The following is a 17,487-nucleotide window of genomic DNA, read 5'->3' on the forward strand; positions in this document are numbered from 1 at the left end:
TACCTGAACGTCCTGCGATCGTTTCATCCATCCACACAGCTTTTGTGTCTCACAAAACAACACCCAGGACTTGGATTTTTGTCGTAACTTCTTTATTTTGGGAAAAATATACAAATTATTTCTAAATAAACACCCATCCCCTCCCTTACACAGACAACTAGACTGCCCAAACAAAATGTGCTTATGCCCCCTTTTCCCCTACAGATGCAGAGTCTGTAAAACCAAGACATCGACAGATACAGTGCTTTGAGAATTCCCTGCTCCTGTACATTCACTACAAAACAAGAAATAGTCTTTTAGGGTGAGCTTAAAACCCCTGGACCTGTTAGTCCCAGACCCACAGGTCAGTTCTTGGCCGTTCGGAGCTTCCTGCGGAAATACTCAGGTGCTGCATCGTACAGCCAGTCCGCATCCACCACGCACAGGTCCCGCATGTAGCACTTGTTGGTGTGAAGCAGCCCATTGTAAACCACACAGGCGGGCTTGCAGTGGAAGAGCACAGAGGAGGGGTGGATGGCCACCAACTGGTGAGAGTCCACGGTGCTGTAGGTGCCATCCGGCTGCAGCTCCGCGGCGTTCATGAAGAGGCTGTGAGCCAGGCAGCGGCGGATGTTTCCCGTGTCCGAGCGGGAGGACTCGATTGGCATCGATAGCTGTTTGGCAGCAAGAGACACCAGAGTAAGCAAGCATGTACCTGCACCCTTGTGGGGAAACACAGCCCCGTTTCAGCGGGCTTCCGAGATCAGGTAGTCTTGTGTCAGAAATCCTGCTAGCGTGGGAAATACAGGACTGCTAGCTAGGAATTCAGTTCAAGTAGATGTTAGGCCAATCCAGACTAACAGCAAACAAAAGATGAGCCACAAAATGATCAAGACTCTCCTTCTGGAAGTGAGTTTTAGGTCAACTAGTATTCACAGCAGGCCAGAGGTGCCAAACAGTGGCTCCCACGTCACGCGCAGACTGCGAATGATTCAACAGCAGCTCCCACGCTGCGCTTTGTGCTCTGTGTCGGGCAGGAGCAGTGCTGATGTGAAAGCTGCTGTTAAAGTGAACGCCTGACTCTGTGAAGAAGCCAACCAGCACGGGCTGCTGAGGCTGACATCGCTCGGTGGCACGTGTAGCACCGTCACATCTACACCAGAGCAGCGAAATCCCCTAAGAAAAACGGTCCTCTACCCGAGAATCCTTCCCAGGGGTCCCCTTCTCTCTTCACCTCTCCTTGACCCACTGAGCCCTGCAGCTCTGAGCTTTTGGGATGCAGCTGCAGAGTCAAGAGTTTTACCTGACTCTTCCTGGGAGACTGAAAACAAAACCACATTCTCTCACTCCTGGGACTCAGTGCACAGCAAAATCGGTTTGGGGACAAACAGAGAAATACAAACAGGTGAAACAGAGAAATACAGTATAGAAACAAGTTACCTTTACACAAATGTCCCTGAGCTGAGCTCTGACATCTGATACAAGCATCATGTTCCTGCTGTTGACAAAGTTCTCTTTGCACCATTCCTGCAGCAGAGACACCGGGAGTTAGAAGGGGCTATTTCTTCACCCAAGAGGCACAAGAGTCTTTGGATACCATGAAAAGCAGAACCCTCCAAACGCACAATCTTTCTCAGACAAAAGGTGCCAACCCATTTCCTTGTCATATTTCTACCCCCAATTACTCTGTCTACATTCCTTCCCCAACAGTGCCAAGAAACGGCACGCTGTCGTTCGGTTCCCACTCAGAATTGCTCTGCAAGGTCAATGAGTGCTGCGAAACAGCACCTGATATCCCACAGGAGGCGAAAACAAATTACACAAGAGTGATGGATGCTGTGAGGAATGGGGTACGCTAGCCTACAAATCTACTAATCAAATCGAGGAGTTTACAGGGAAGGATAACCCAAAATTTGCTGGTAAACACGTTCAGTGTTTTTGCAATGAATCCTGACAAAGAGCACGTCTAGGTATTTATCAGCAAGTCTCCACGCTCCCCCATTCCCTCCTGTTTCCAGCTGGAACCAGGGAAGGCCTCACAAAGCTTTTCATAACCAGTCTTGCTGTAGCTTTCTGGGGGAACCTTTAGCACTTGAACAACTTTCTCCAATTACCCAACTGTAAAGGACGAGTAAGTCCTCGCTTCTCATAGGTGCTTTGGAAGGATGCAGACGTCACCCCGCTGTATGCCAAAAAAGCTCCTCACCACCATGAGCCCAGACAGCACTGGCATCCTCAGAGCATCCTACCTTGTTGCCGCTGACATTTTTGAAGGCCCTGTACACTCTGAGCAGGGTAAGATGATCCCCCTCACTGGAGATGAATTTCTTCCTGACGGATTGCACTTCATCTCGCCGGGCGGGGGGACTGTAGAGGATACTGTCCACTGATAACAGCGACACGATGGTCAGGATCTCTTCTGTGCAGTGGAACTTGGGGGACACGAGGATGGTCTGTAAATCACAGAACAAAACCGATTTTTGGTTGACCAAATCCACTTCAGAAAGGCAGACTCTTCTGCTCACTGGCAGCCCAGGAACTCTACCAAGCGTTGCTTAGGTAAAGATTTCATAAAGATTTGGGCCTAGAGACAACTGTAAATCCTCTTACGGGCCCACCAAGCACCTTTAACAGCAACTGTCATGCTCCTTCAGAGACTGGCCAGTGACTAAAATCAGCTACATCATCAGACACTTCATGAAACTGCTAAACAGTGCTACTAGCAATCCCAGAAATTCCAAGGAAATGAGCCTTGTTTCAGCCTCAGTGGTCCCAGATGAAATAAGTTATCTTTTTAAAAAATTCTCCTGAATTAAATGACAAATGACAAGCAAACCAGCAAGCTGCTGTAACCAAGGCTGGGCTTCCTTAACGTATAGCAAACATACTAGCACAGCTGCAGTCGCCCCACATTCCAGACCTTGTTTAAGGAGTTTGAAAGAGAAATGCCAATGGTACTGGGAAGAGTACATGAGATATAAAGATTAGCTAGTTTTTCTGTATTGTTTACTTTAGACAACTTTGGTTCCAGTGGAAAGGCTGCCATCTTCCTTCCCAGAGGGGATAGGACAAGCTGATCTTCTTTTCGTTCCACAGCTCCCAGGAGGTCCAGCTGCTCAATTGCTCCTTGAATAGCATCTGTCAAAACAAGGATGTTCAGGCTGTGAGGCCTCCTGGTCAGCACTGGCAGGGATGTGAAGGATCAGCTGGCACCATCACTACCACTTTCCCTTGGCCAGAGGGACAGGTACTTTCTGTTTAGAGAAATTAGTGCCCCAAATTGTGGTTTAGCTCCTTCTATCCAGCAGAAAAATCACCTCTTCCAATTTAAGTATCAAAAACAGAGGCAAAACTAAGCTGTCATCTTTAGCTTTGAGCAGAGGCTGCGCTACGTGAGATTCTCTTTGTCTTTCCTTGGCAGTCAAGGCACATCTTCGTGGTCTCTATGACTCAGAACTGCTCCTTGCTCTGTTTGGAAGCTGGACTTCCCAGCTCTCTGCCACAACCATGGCTACTCTGCTGAGGCTGACCAAAAGCAATGAGCAGTGAATGAATCTGAGACTTCTGGACCACTAGGAGAAGATGCGGCAGAGAGAGAGACAGCTCCTCTTTCACAGCTCTGACCTTCTGTACTCCATCTTCTCAGGCTAGCCTGAAGACACTGGTTTTTTAGCAATTCCTCAGCAACTCATTTGTCAATTTTTTCCTAGTCTGCCTTTGTAATCACTTACCAGGAGATGGCTTGGACATGAAGTCAAAGGTGAGCACATTGGGAATTCTCAGGGCCAGGAGCTGAAGCATCACACTGGCCAGGTTACACCTGCATGGGCAGAAAAAACAACCGAGACCTCAGATCTGTGCTGCAACTTGAGAGACTAGTCCATGAAGAGCAGGAGATGAGTTCAAGATTTGGAGGAAAGTCAAGAGAACTATTGCCAATGCGTGTTTGGAGACTCAGAGCCCAAACGTCCACCCTGAGCAAACGCTTCCTAGTTTTTCTGTTTAGTTTCCAGAGTTCATTTCTCTTAAAAGTCAACAAGTCAGACCCTAGATCCAGTTTTGCTCTTCAGTTCTTTACACCGCTCCATCCAGAACAGCAAATAAAAAAGGTGTGGCAAGAAGTGTGATGGTATCAGGGTTCTTTTTTTACCTCTGTATCTCGGGTATCGTCATTTTGTCAAACTTCTCAAACTCCTTCTCTGTGTAGAGCCGGTAACAGATCCCACTGTCCTCTCGCCCTGCTCTCCCCGTTCGTTGCCAAGCCTGGGCCTTTGACACCCGCTGGACTGCCAACACTTCCAGACCAGTTTCTATGTACAGAAAAGCATTGCTTCAGTCAACGTCTGCATAACGCACAGCTTTGAAAAACATATCGGATTAACAATAAAAAATCCCAGGGTCTGCCATCCAAATACTGACTTCAGACTTCCAGTGGCTTCGCACCCTGAAGCAAAGCTAACTATCGCACACTGTGTCCACGACAAGAACATTCATATCGGACAGATTTTTTTTTTACTCCCACATAGCTGGTACTCAAAAAACCCCCACAACCCAACCAAAGCCCACCACCAAAACCCACACCTAAAACCTAGGACAATAATTTAGACAGTGCAGAGGGTGTTTTAAATCAGCTGTCAGTGGGGCTCATTGCCTCACATAACTTCTACAAAACTGAAAACAATCTCTGCATCACTCCTTAGAATTCCTCACCAGGGCTGTACTTCTTTGCTTTGACCATGCCTGTGTCCACAACATATTTTATTCCCGCAATGGTGATGGAGGTTTCTGCGATGTTGGTGGAGAGGATCACTTTGCGACAACGCTGGAAGGAAGAACAAGCTAAAGCCAGTCAAAAGCCATTTCAGATTAGCTGCAGTGAAGAAAGGCTGCTACTTTGGGCCAGCATGCGCCAAGCCTACGTATCATTGCAGCATGTTATGATCACGCACCATGCTTGCTATGCCAGCTCTCGTAAATTAAGATAATCTCTAGTTCCTAATCAGTTTCTAAAGCATGTGCTTACACTTCTTGCAACAAAACATACCGCCCAGGACAGCTGTTATCAATACATCTTTATACCATTTGGGTTTCATTTCTGGCACAAGTACAAGATCTGAATTCTTAAATTTATCTGCTGAATAGGTACAAAAGAGTCTGAGGCAGCACAATTTCCTTTTCTTATGGCCTTGCCAAATATGCCCAGGATTTTAGCTTTCTTAGTATTTGGCCCATTAACTGCTGTACCTTTTTTTTTTTTTTTTTTTGATATGGACATAGAATTCCTATGAAATGAGGGAAATTTCAATTCCTCTGCGCTTTTCACTCCCCCTAATCCTTCATTCTTTTTATGATCCCAGATGATTTATCACATGCATCTGTTAATACCATCATAGTTGCATTGTCTTACATCACACTGGAACCATTCAGCCTAAAGTCAGCGGACAGTGGAGACTCTTACTTACTATCAGTACAGACTGCTTTAACCCCTTAAATTCCACGTTTCTTCCAAACACTCATGCAAGCAAACAAACTCATCCTGTTTACTCATCACATTGCCTCACCTTGGGGGCAGCCTGAAAAACGCGGAGCTGTTGAGAATAGGGCAGGGAAGCATAAAGCGGCATCACCACCATCTGTGGGCAGCCATCAGGGAGATGCTTGGCAATGTCCCGACAAGTTTTGGTCATTGCTTCAATTTCTTCCTGACCAGTCAGAAACACCAAGATGTCCTGAGAAGGGGGTGCTTCCTGGAGCCAGAGGAAAAAGCAAATAAAGTTAAGATGGTTTGGCTAGGGGGTCTGAGTCTTAACAGGATGGAGGAATCATTTCAAGTCATATGTCCATTTCATTCAATAACTGTCCAGGACATGCAAACGAGAGAGCCAGCAAGCACCCAGGTACAAGCCAGTAAACAGAGAACTCACGTGAGAGGAACATTTAGATATTAGGTATCAACTGGCATCAGAGATCTTTGCTTAGCAGTCTCCTTTCAACTCCAGCCTTGATGTACAAGTCCCAAAATCCCAACAGCAGCAGCATCCTCAAAGCGTCAAATGCAGGGTAATAAACAGTTTACTTAAAGGATTTAACCATTGGGCAGTTTTGCATTCGAACGTTTAGTCACAAAATGCCGATGAGCTGTTATTTTAATAGATCTCGACTTGCCCTGTGGTTACGCTTTGCCAGTGAATTAGAATCACCTTCATGCTACTGCTCGCTTATGCCTGGATTTCCTCCCACAAGCTAAGGCTCTCGACAGTTGACCACTTCCAAACCTTCTTTATGCTTTTGGAATAATGCTTTTTGGTATTTGCCAACCCCTCCCTTGAGCCAATGCAACTCATCACCCCAACATGCTCCCCAACTATCCACTTCTCCTGGAGGAGGCAGCAGAGCACCTCAGGGACATCTCTGATTTAGTAGCAGCTAGCTCAAGCCATCTCTTCTGCTACAGCAACCTGTGAGCAACCCACGAGCAACCCAATCAACAATCCGTGGCCTGGCAAGACCACCGTACCTGGTGGATTTGGAAGACTGTCACCAGTGCTGCTTGGAGGTAATCACTCTGAGGCTGTTTGGTGTAAAAGATCTGAATGGGATGCTGCCTGCCTTCTAAATAGAGAACAGGAGCTCCGTTGAAGTACTGGGAGAACTGGTCAACATCCATTGTTGCTGACATGATGATCACCTTCAATATGAGCATAAGATGGGTTAGCCCTGCAGTTCAGACTCAACAGGACACTTACCAGTCAGGACTAATCGAAAGTCAGCTTCCTGAGGCTGAGATATATGCTCAGAACAGTAAAAAGCACACAGAGTTTGGGACAGAAGAGAGCGATCTTCCCTTGTTAAAGCCATCAGCTTTGGCATCACACAAGTGTAACGTGTTAGTATGACAAAACGAGCGAAGAGGTGTTAAAATTCTTTTCTGACATTTAATAAACAGAACTGAGTACCCACAAAGCTAGGCTGCACAATGGTCTGTTGAACAAGAATGTGCTAGGACCCTGCCAGTTCCCCTACGTGCCTTCCCCATCAAAACCAACATGCACTCACACGCTGCATCATGTACGCACACACATTATTATACAGCTGTCACATCAGACAAACAGCTCCTGTACCCATGGTGCTCTCAGTGACAGTACCAAAATCTCCCCAAACAATTTGTTTAGCCTATAACTAACACCCACAGGGCTCTCGGGAAAAAAGGCAGCATGGAGGTGACCAGATACCTAGTTCAGATGAGTCATAGCAGGCCCACACATCGTAACTTGGCCACCCTTAACTATTCAGATTTAAAGCAGCTTTTTAGGAACGGGAAAATAGTCAAGGCTGACATTTCAAACACGTTAGAAAACCCCAGGAGATACTCATGGCGCCCAGAGTCCAAGCCCCATCCCTGCCCTTTGCTGCCATTCCAGATGCACGTACTTTCAGTGGCAGTTTGCCCAGTTCCTTTCGTTTCTTTTGTGCAGCTTTCACCACTCCAAAGAGTACATCGGTATGGATCGTCCTCTCGTGGGCCTCATCCAGGATGACAACACTGTACTTCCGCAGCATTGGGTCCCCAATAGCTTCGCGAAGCAGCATGCCATCTGTTAAAAACTTGATTCTAGTCTCATCAGATGTAAGATCGTCGAAGCGTACAGTATAGCCAACCTATGGAAGCAATCATTACAGAAAGCACAAACACAAAGTTAATTACCTTTCTCATTGCCATTGTACTACAAGGAAGGACTACAAAGCACTCTGGCCAATGCATCAGCCAGAGCCCATTAGAATGTGGAGAATTTGGAAAGCGTAACAGTGTGTTTTCAGCCTGAGCAGTTAGTCTTGCAAATCTAATAATCCACCCAAAGGAAGCTCCCAACATTGTATCCCAATTAGCTTTTTCCCAACTAGAAGTTCATTACAAATGCTCCAGGTTTCCTTTCTTTCCCCCTCTGCTGGAAACCACTGCATGCTCTCCAAAGGCTTTTTGCAAGAGAAGTCTTTGCCCTCTGCTTTTCTCCCACAGATTCACAGATCTGCACAGATGCAGCACTCTGCTCTCCTTGACAGTGACTTTTGATACAGGAAGCAAGGGAAGAGAGCGCAGTATTTTTTGGTTTATTCATTAACCAGTGTTTTTTCAAATGGAGGAACACAGATGATAATCAAGAAGTAAAATACCACAGAGACAGTGTCAAACATGACCCCCCTCGAGCCACAGAAGCAGGTAAACAGCCATTTTTTTCATTCAGGCATATTCATAGAGGGAGATTACCTAGTACCCCTGTGGCTGTTTTTGATCTTACTCATTAAGCCCTGATACGGCCCCATTGACAATGCAGTACTAAACCGACTCTCTAAAGACTCTGTAAAGCAACCTACCAGTTTCCCTAGCTCTGTCTTCTTCTCATCTGAGACTCTGGTAGCTAAAGATATAGCTGCTACTCTGCGAGGCTGGGTCACAGCAATGATGCCTTGGCGGCCAATTCCTGCTTCGTACAGGTACTGCGGGATCTGAGTCGTCTTCCCTGAGCCCGTTTCTCCTAAAGAACACCAAAGGAATAGACTTTTTCCCTTTCGTAGCATCTTCAGATGAAAGGTACCAACTCGGTCTTTTTACGTTAACTTTTAATCACATTTCAGGGTGAGGAGGCTGAAGGCAGGAAGAGGTTGGACAACTTGCCCAAAGTCACGCCGAGAAGCGGTGGCAGGCCAGGGACCGAACCCAAACACCTTGCTCGTGTTGCTAGACCACTCCTCAACAAAACTCATTTCACCCAGATTCTCTCCCATCACATTCTGGTTTAGAAATACAGTCCAGTCTGCCTGGATATGAAGTGTTTGTTGTGTTACACAGCCAACAGAAGGAGATGATTGTGCTGAGCAAGGAATAGATGCTGATTGGGTTTTATGCACATATTTACACTACACACTAGGAAGGTTCAAAGTCAAGCTGCAAGCAAATTAAAGCAAAGCTTTTGTCACAACAACAAGCAGTGAGTTAACATCTGAGACTCTCTTAGAGGAGCACTCAGGGCACCGACAAGCCAACAAGTCTTCTCTGGGCCTTCCTGAAATCAGAGACAGTCCCCTCAGGCTCAGGTGAATGTCTTCTCCACACAGCGCTGGCACACAACACAACAAACACCATCCCGGTTCCCCCAGGGGTTCCCGAACACAATCTCTGCATAGACCCCTCTACCAAAGATGGCAATCAGCAAAAGCATACGCACAGCTTTGGGGGAGTGAGGTGAGAACTGACAAGAGGAGCAAGCAGCATGAGAAATTCGGAAGGATGACCACCAAGCAGAGAAGAATCAGAAAGCCAAGTTTTAAGCACTGCAGCTGCAGACTGGAAAAAGTGCGCGTGAGCTTTTTAGCTCACTCCACAGCTGCGAAATTTTACGTGGTGTATTATAGCGTATATTTAGCAAGCAACAATGACAATCTCAGGATCATACAGAGGAAATGAGATAAATGCAGTCATGTCTATCAGCTACCATAACTGATTTTTTTTTTTTTTTAAAAAAGCTTCATTTACACTGGTGAAATACAAAGCGTTTTTCCTTTGATTCTACTAAGTGGTGAGTCTTTAGACGTCCAGCTGGAAAGCTGTATGTCTTCAGCTCCTGAAAGTCAGACAGAAAGCTTCTCGGTTTGGACTCAAAGAAAGCCTAATAAAATTAGTGAACGTCCCTGAAAACGTAGCTGAGGAGACACGTTTTTCTGAAGAGCGGGGTTCTGCCATTTGGCTTGAAGTTGACTGAACTCCAGGCAGATCGCGAAACAGGCGAGGGAAATGCTTTTGCCTTCTCTATAAAAATCAAGTCCCCAGCTGCTTTCACCAGTCAAAACTCACCAAAACTCACCACCTTTCAGACTTACACCCAAACCGCTTCTGTGCAACTTCTCTCAGGCCACGCCATCCCCCGACGCCTGACAGCACCTCCGAGCCCCCGCCGAGCCCCGGGAAGCCGCGCTGCCGCCCGCCGAGGGGCCCGGGCCGGCGCTGAGGAGAACCGGTGCCCGCCGAGCCCGCGGAGGCGCCGGGTGGGGCTGTGGCGCTGAGGAAACCCGCCGCCACCCCCCGCGGGGACATCCCACAGCCCGCCCGGCTCCCGCACTCACCGATGACGATGGCGCTGTCCAGGCCGCGGAGCTGGCTCAGCAGCGGCCCCCGCGCCTGGAAGATGGGCAGGCCGCGGCGCTGCGAGTCGGCGGGCGGCGTGTGGCGGCGCGGGCCGGGCACGGCGGGCAGCATGGCGACGCGGGGGGCGAACGCCGGCTTCGGCCGCTTGGCCGGGGGCTCCCAGCCGCCCTGCGGCATGGCCCTGCCGCCGCGCACCATCGCCCCGCCGCCGCGTCTCAGGCCCCTGTGTCGCCGCTGGAACCGCTGCCGGCCCGCGCGGCGCCATGGCCTCATAGCTCCGCCGTTCCGCGCCCGTGACTCGCCGTCCGGTGTTACGGCATCGCGAGAGGCTGATGTCACTTCCAGGGCGCGCTTTGGGGGCAAGGGGAACCTCGGCAAAACCGCTCTTCCGGCAGGGAAACGCCCGGAACCCGCCCGTCAGCGAGAAAGGGCAGAGCGCCGACTGGCAGATCCTATCTGATGTCATTCCCATTTACGATTTGTCAGCACAAAGAATCTCCGAGATCACACGCAGCTCTCCAGACAGGTCTTTCACCCTTCTGTGCGGGACACTCTGCCCGAGAACTGGTTCAGGAGGAATTACAGCCCAGGTCAGGCAGGAACATGACAGCCAGGCCCGGTTTGGCCCTGGGGTACAAGGACGCAACCCTGGAGTTACTCGGCAGAGTACAACCTTGCATACTCCACCAGAGCGCAAGGAAAGCGGCTTTAGAAGAGCAAGGATAGACAAGCTGCCTCATCAATATATGCCTGACTCAGAACACGCGATCATCCTCAGGAAGGGGCACATCACCTTGCCCACTTCACCGTAGGGCTTTAGATTTCCAGGCGGCTTTACCTCAGCCACAGGGCACCCTCAGCTTCAGGTCCCTTCCCTACCTCCCACCGGCAAACTAAACACTGAACTAAAAGAAAAAAAAAAAGTTTTGATCAACTACCTGTCTCAAAAGCTACCCTGAAGCAACATTGCCCAAAACATTTTTAATATTCCTAGCACACGAGATTTAAAGGTTTGGAAAAAAATCTCCCTCAAGTTTTTAATAACCTCAAACAGATAAAATGCAGGTACAAGCAGAGTCACCAGTTTGGTCTATCAGAATCTAATGCTGCTTGTGGACAAAGCTTAACCCCATGAATCCCACCATGTTTATCTCCTGGACTACCAACAAGTTAAAAACACGTAGCCAGTTTAAGAATAGCAAAACTTGAGACTAAACAAGATGATTAGGTGCATGGCAAGGTTCAGCCTGTCCTTCTAAGTTTGGGAGAAAGACGCAGTTTCCACAATACCTGGTTTTATCTATTACGATGTAATTAGTAACGAGCTACCCAGTACAGTCCATAGTGTCTTAGGAGTGACTGAATGCAACAAGCTGAACTGTGCTCTGAATTCCTTATGTGGAATTTATTTGTAATCAACATAACTTCAAGCTAGATCCCAGTCAGTGTCACTGACCTGTGCTGGACACTCAGTCCTCCCACAACAAACTACAGACACGGACCGTGAAGTTAACGTCTTGAACAGACAATCCCGTTTCCCACAGTTCTGAGACACCCCAGTGGGAAAAGCTTGCATTAACGCAATGTCTCTTCAGACACTTGCTTTTTTCAACCTCTGCTTTTTCACCAGCTGCCTCAAGACTATCCAATTATAAAGAAATTAACAAAAACAGATCCACAAGACATTTTATTCAACTCATTGTCTGAGATATTTGAGCAGTTCTGACTCCAGACAAGTTTTCTTCCCTAGTGCTCCAAGTCATTTAATAACTGTTAGAAGTGTGCATGTGTGCAGGGGGGTGGATTTTGTAGAATTGCCTATAGAAACAAACCAGTAACACTCAAACCTGGACATCTGAACATAATCTTTGGGGGGAAAAGCCATCAAAACGTAGCCTCAGCCTGCAAGTGTATTCATGGAGGCACTTTCCAGAAACCCAACTGGCGAAGTGAAAAGCCTGCATTGTGCTGCATGTTGCGTTTCTTACAATTCAAACAAGACTGGAGACAATACCATCTCAGATTAAAAAACCTTTTGCCATTGAAATAGGGACTTACACTTTCAATCATCTTGTAGGTGTTTTATCCAAGAATAAAAAAATGAGTTAAAACCTAAAAAGTTGGTTTCGTCCCCTGTAAAGTTTTCCATATAGTTCCCTGTATCAAATACTTGAAAAAATGCTTTAGAAATCACTTTAAACAAGTACTCATGGTCTTGTTAGCTAAAGTTGACAGGAAATGGTTTCCAGTTTTCGGTTTTTGGCTTCACTGGATTGGTATTTTCATTACCAGCGCAATAAATTCCCTGACTGGGAAAGACACCGGTAGTCTGGAAGTGTCTTGGATTAGACTACCATTTCATAAAGTGCTTGCATTCAAAAGCTGTCAAAAAGTGTCCTTTCTGCCATGGGGAATGAGAGTCCCCAGTACGGAACTTCATTTAGGTCAGCCTCTCCCAGGTGTCACTGGGTTTTGGCACAGACCTTTATTAGCCGCCAAGGCGCTGACCTTCTCCCCATGGAAATCCTCCCGGTCGGTCTTCTGGCAAGGGATTGTAATTAGGATCATCTTCCGGTGTATCAAATATTGCTTTCCTAGAAAACAGAAAAGATTTTTTTTTTTTTTCTCTTCAGAAGATGTGTCTCACAATAAAAACAAGACTGCTCAAATTCTCCGTATGTACAGCATCCTCCCTCAGAAACAGCCTGCCAAAGCACTGGCGATTTCTATCCAAGTCACACTTGCTCTCCAGTTAGAAGCCATCTGGAAGAAGGTCTAGAATTATGTGCCTCAATCAATCGAGACTGACAAAATTGAGCTGAAAGTTAAAATTCCACTTCCAGTGTAAGGCAGAATTTCATACAGCTAGCACATTCTCCCAGGACAGGACAAGGGAGCAAAACATGAATGGCATATTGAAGAGCTCTCCACATCTTGAGAAGGGGACAAAGGAAGAGGCGAATACAGGCAGTATTATCTCAGTCTCACAGGCAGGATGCAGGCATTGACAGGCAGACTTGAAATCCCCAGAAGAGTCTGTATTTGAGACGGTATTAGAGGCTTGGGTTTCCTATTTATTACAGAAGTCATGCTTAATCTCGTAGGCTATTTTGTCACTCTCAAAACTAGTTTTAGAGGTTCTCTCTCTGTAGATTTCTTTATCCAGAAACAAAAATGTCACAGATTCTTTGAAATACACAGGCAAAAAAAAAAGTCACAGGCTGCATACAAGCTATCATTATATCCAAAATGTCTTGGAAGCAAAGTGTGTTTAACAGGACAGTCCTTAGAATAGCTAAAGGGATTATTTCTCTTCACCCAGAGTGGCAGGCCATTTCAGGTAAGTTTTCAGAACAGGAAAAAATAAAATACCTAGATGCAGACAAGAATCACAAGCAGCCTTCTGAACACAGACATGTAAAAGGATTGAAACATCAGCCTGAAGAAGGCTGACACTTTTTCCACAGAGGAAGAAAGTTACTGAGACAGCACACATTGCTCCAACAGCCTTAGGATTCCTCCTACGCACAGCTGGGTGCATATACCCTCTGCGAAAATGGGAAATCCCAAATATACCCTGATTGCACATGTGTAATTGGACACTCAATTCACCTAAAGCTGCATTTGTAGGAAGGCAGCCCTCATCACAAACAGCCTTCAGCTGCTAATGCAAAGTTGGATCAGCGTAGGCTGACAAAAGCGACCAGCACAGCTGCTCTGGGACGGCCATTCCGGCAGCCATCACCCCGTACAATTACCTGCTGAAGACAAAGCCTATACTGAGCAAAGATAAACTATCAGCGTAAGCGTACTTGTCCAATCAAACAGGAACAACCCATCAGTTAAACTAATCAGGGGACTGAATATGACATTTTAATTACCCAGGCTTCTGGAGTCGAGTTCAAACAAACAAACAAACAAACAGAGTCAGCTCAGCTCTAGACAATTCTGAGTCTCACCAGAGCCCAGCTTTCAATGTCTCAACTGCGCTATCGTTTAGGCAAGCTGCTCTCACCCAGGCTGCTCTACCGCGTTACAGATGAATCCAGCCCTCTACGCAAGAGGAATAGCACCACTCAATAGTGCAAACACTGAAGCGTTTTGCCAAAGTTGTGAAACGAGGATGATTTACAGAAGAAAAAAATATTAGATGTGTTATATTTAATGCCTCAGTCACTCTGTTCACACACAGCAGGGCACCAAGAGACATGGATCTCTGGTGCCACCAACAGGCAAAACTCAGTTAGCAAAGACTAATGAGTGTTACCGAAGAAATCAAGGGTTAGAAGAACCCTTCAGCCCTTCTCCTCAAGTAGTTCCCACTTACACATCTGTAAGATCCTCCTCCCTTGTTTGGCAGCATATGAGTTAAAAGAGCAAGTACAGACACGCCACATTATGTCTCAAGCTGCCTAAGTTACCACCAGAAGTTGACGTGACTGAAGTATAAAGTTTTCCATGCACACACTTTTTCTACATCTGTTCCAAATCAGATGCCCATACTTACAGGACAGATGGCGTTCTCAGAAGCCTTCCACCACCAGGCTGAGTAGGAAAGACATCCTCTAAGAAAAAATATATATGCCCAACAGCAATGCCTAGGATAAAGAAAAGTCAAATGGTGATTTTTCAATACTTCTCCTTTGCAACTTCCAAATGCTTCACTAGAGTTTTCATGCTACAATGCTTAGAAATCAACATGAAATGCATCTTAGAAATGCTACAATGTTTAGAAATCAAAAAAAGCCTGTAGAAATATACTATCATTGTACCAGATGAACTAAGTAAAAGGCATTTAGTCCTTGGGGTTTTCCACATTTTTTGTTTCATGTACAACATCAGCAGGAACAGGTCCTTGTGATTCTCGCAATTCCTTACCGAGGAGATCCACAATGATGGAGTTTCCCAAAAGTAGCGAAAAGCCCATCAATACCCAGGGTAGAAATGGGGCTTGAAAAATAAGAAGACCAAAAAAGTTCATGCGGACATAGGGATTCCTGCGGCTCCATACGTACACGAGCATTATTGTGAATGCCTGACCCAAGAAAACCAAGTTCACAAACAGGCCAAAAAGCTGTGATGGGTAGTTAAAGAAAACAGTTCACCAAATAATTGTGGTGAGGTCAAGCATGAGAAGTCTACAGCTTGACCTGTAATCCTGTGTTTTTCATACAATTTCTATCTCTACTTTCCCAAGCTCAAGTAAATTAAACCTGCTGCCAAGCAAATTCAACACCTGGAGCAAGATTCAGGGGAGCTGTGGCATGAATAACCTCTTTATAATTTAGTGTGAAATCACAGAAGCACCAGCATTTCTCTTGGAACAATCTGAGCATGATTTACACACCTGAGCAGTCCCCTTGTATCTGATAATCTCATTTCCATAATCCTGTCAAGCAGTAAAAAGCCTGAAAGACCAGCCCAGTATTTAATAGCCACAGTCACAAAGCATTCAAAACTACTTTAACAAATACCGTTATCCTCATAGTACAAACAAAATCTATTATCATCTATGAATTAAAAGTAACATCACAGTTTCAGTTCTCATTCACATATCTTTAGCTTTACTAAAGCCATCTGGATTATATAAAAAAAAAGGATACAGTCATTAAAAGTCCTCCAAAAAGGAACATAAATACAAAGTCTGCCGTCCGACCCCGAAAAGATCCTTCTTCAAGCATTCGGCAGTAACGATATCTGAAGTCACAGGTCAGGAAAATTTGATTGCAAATGAGTTGAAAGAAAGATCCAAGCGGAAAAGGATTCAATTATACCTGAGCTTAGATGTAAGGTTTTTTATCAATTTACTTCATCAATCATCTCTTTCTGGATACCTCAGCAGAGAGGGTGACCCAGGAGAAAAAAGTTACAGGCATTTTCTCCTGTACATGAGAACCAACCTGACGGATCAGGCTTGTAAAATGAAGTCTTAACACCACGAAAATAAATGGAAAAATTCTTGACAGCTTATGAAGGAGATGCAGTTGATGTCCATTCATGACATCAGTGAAGTTGACATTGCTAAACTCCCAGGAACTTCACAGTGGAGCAGAACTGAACCTTTGCCTATATGGAAGTATAGCAACATGCCTGTACTCTGGAGCTCTGCTTTCCAAGGAAAAAAAACCCAAACTTGATGAAGGATACAAAAAGATCATGTTAAATAAAAAATTAAAGCCAACTGGTCCAAAGAATAAGTAGTTTGTGATTAACCTCCATACCTGAAAAATAAGACAAATACAAGGATTTTAAACATGACAACTTATTTTTATTGACTGTAAATAGAAAAGCAAGTAACATAACTGAAATGTCCTTTACAGTCAATGAATCGAAGACCTGAGCTAAGATACAATGATCCGCACTCTAGCTTCATTAGCTTAAGATGTAATTCCAATATGAAAAGTTATAGGCATTTGCAAGACTCCATTTTGAGAGGACAAGCACTTCCAAACTCAACGGTTTACTTAAAAACCTCCCATACTTTAGAAACCACTTACTTGGAAGTTTTTAAATATTAATTCAGGGTTGAAATACAGCTGAAAGGGTGTGATTAGTTCTAATTGCTGAAAAAGAAGAAAACATTTGATGGAATCAATACACCAAGAAAAAGCTATAGGTACCCAAATAAGTAACTACCTTCCTCTGTGCCAAAAAAAGCCCACCAAGCACTCAGTCAGCATAATGAGGAGCTTTCTAGCAAAAGCAAGCCTCAATAACCTCTTCAGCTCCCCTCACGTTGCTGATATTTATTTGTGCTTTGCACCTTACCGGGTTTCTCGCCGGGCAGTCAGTGCGGGCCCTGGAATCGCTGCTTTCCGGGGAGCCCCCCCCCCACTCACAAGGGCCTGAGGGGAACAGACCCGGCCCTACGGCGGGGGAGGTCTCCGAGATAACCCCCTCCGCGGCTCCCAAGCGCACTCCTCTCCCCATCCCGCCGGCACAGCTCCAACAAGCCTCACCGCCCCCCGTTCCTCCGCCCCTCCCGGACACCCTCCGCGCAGCCTTCCTCTGCTCCGCCGGCTGTCAGGGGGCGGGCGGGCGGCCGCTCGGGGCCCCGCGGTGCCGCCTCACCGCCCGCGGGCCGGGCCCTCATTGGGGTCCGCGGAGGCGTGGGCCGGAGGGAGCGCGGCCGGCGGGGTCCCACTCACCACGGCGGCGGTGGTGAGGACGCAGGCCGTGGTGTAGGCCCGCGTAACGGGCGGCACCTGCAGGTACTCCTGCCGGAAGGTCTGGTACGCCATCTTAGCGCCCGCGCCGCTTCCGCTTCCGCTACGCGTCTACGCCTGAGCGCCCCGCCCCCCCCGCTCCCCCCCCGCCTCCAACCCTCGGCGGAGCCAATCGGCACCGGCAGCGCTTGGGCCGTCTCG

General features: G+C 46.7%; 2 protein-coding genes across 2 annotated transcripts; both read right to left on the minus strand.

Moving 5' to 3' along the window:
• Positions 1-257: 257 nt before the first annotated feature.
• On the minus strand, positions 258-10,423 carry DHX33 (DEAH-box helicase 33). Its single transcript, XM_075771494.1, has 12 exons — positions 10,099-10,423; positions 8,353-8,513; positions 7,411-7,638; positions 6,497-6,667; positions 5,541-5,726; positions 4,690-4,801; positions 4,130-4,289; positions 3,711-3,799; positions 2,990-3,117; positions 2,229-2,432; positions 1,420-1,506; positions 258-653 (listed from the first exon to the last, which is right to left on the minus strand). Exons 1-12 carry the CDS (start codon positions 10,391-10,393, stop codon positions 345-347), a joined length of 2,130 nt encoding a protein of 709 aa, XP_075627609.1. The 5' UTR covers positions 10,394-10,423; the 3' UTR covers positions 258-344.
• A 1,369-nt stretch (positions 10,424-11,792) lies between these two features.
• DERL2 (derlin 2) lies at positions 11,793-17,384 on the minus strand. The gene is made up of 7 exons (XM_075771517.1): positions 17,269-17,384; positions 16,618-16,683; positions 16,268-16,341; positions 15,724-15,817; positions 14,999-15,194; positions 14,628-14,718; positions 11,793-12,714 (listed from the first exon to the last, which is right to left on the minus strand). The coding sequence occupies exons 1-7, from the start codon at positions 17,359-17,361 to the stop codon at positions 12,609-12,611; spliced, it is 720 nt and encodes a 239-aa protein (XP_075627632.1). The 5' UTR covers positions 17,362-17,384; the 3' UTR covers positions 11,793-12,608.
• Positions 17,385-17,487: the final 103 nt, after the last annotated feature.

The sequence above is a fragment of the Balearica regulorum genome, chromosome 19 (genome assembly GCF_011004875.1).
Source record: "Balearica regulorum gibbericeps isolate bBalReg1 chromosome 19, bBalReg1.pri, whole genome shotgun sequence".
Taxonomy (NCBI): Eukaryota; Metazoa; Chordata; class Aves; order Gruiformes; family Gruidae; genus Balearica; species Balearica regulorum.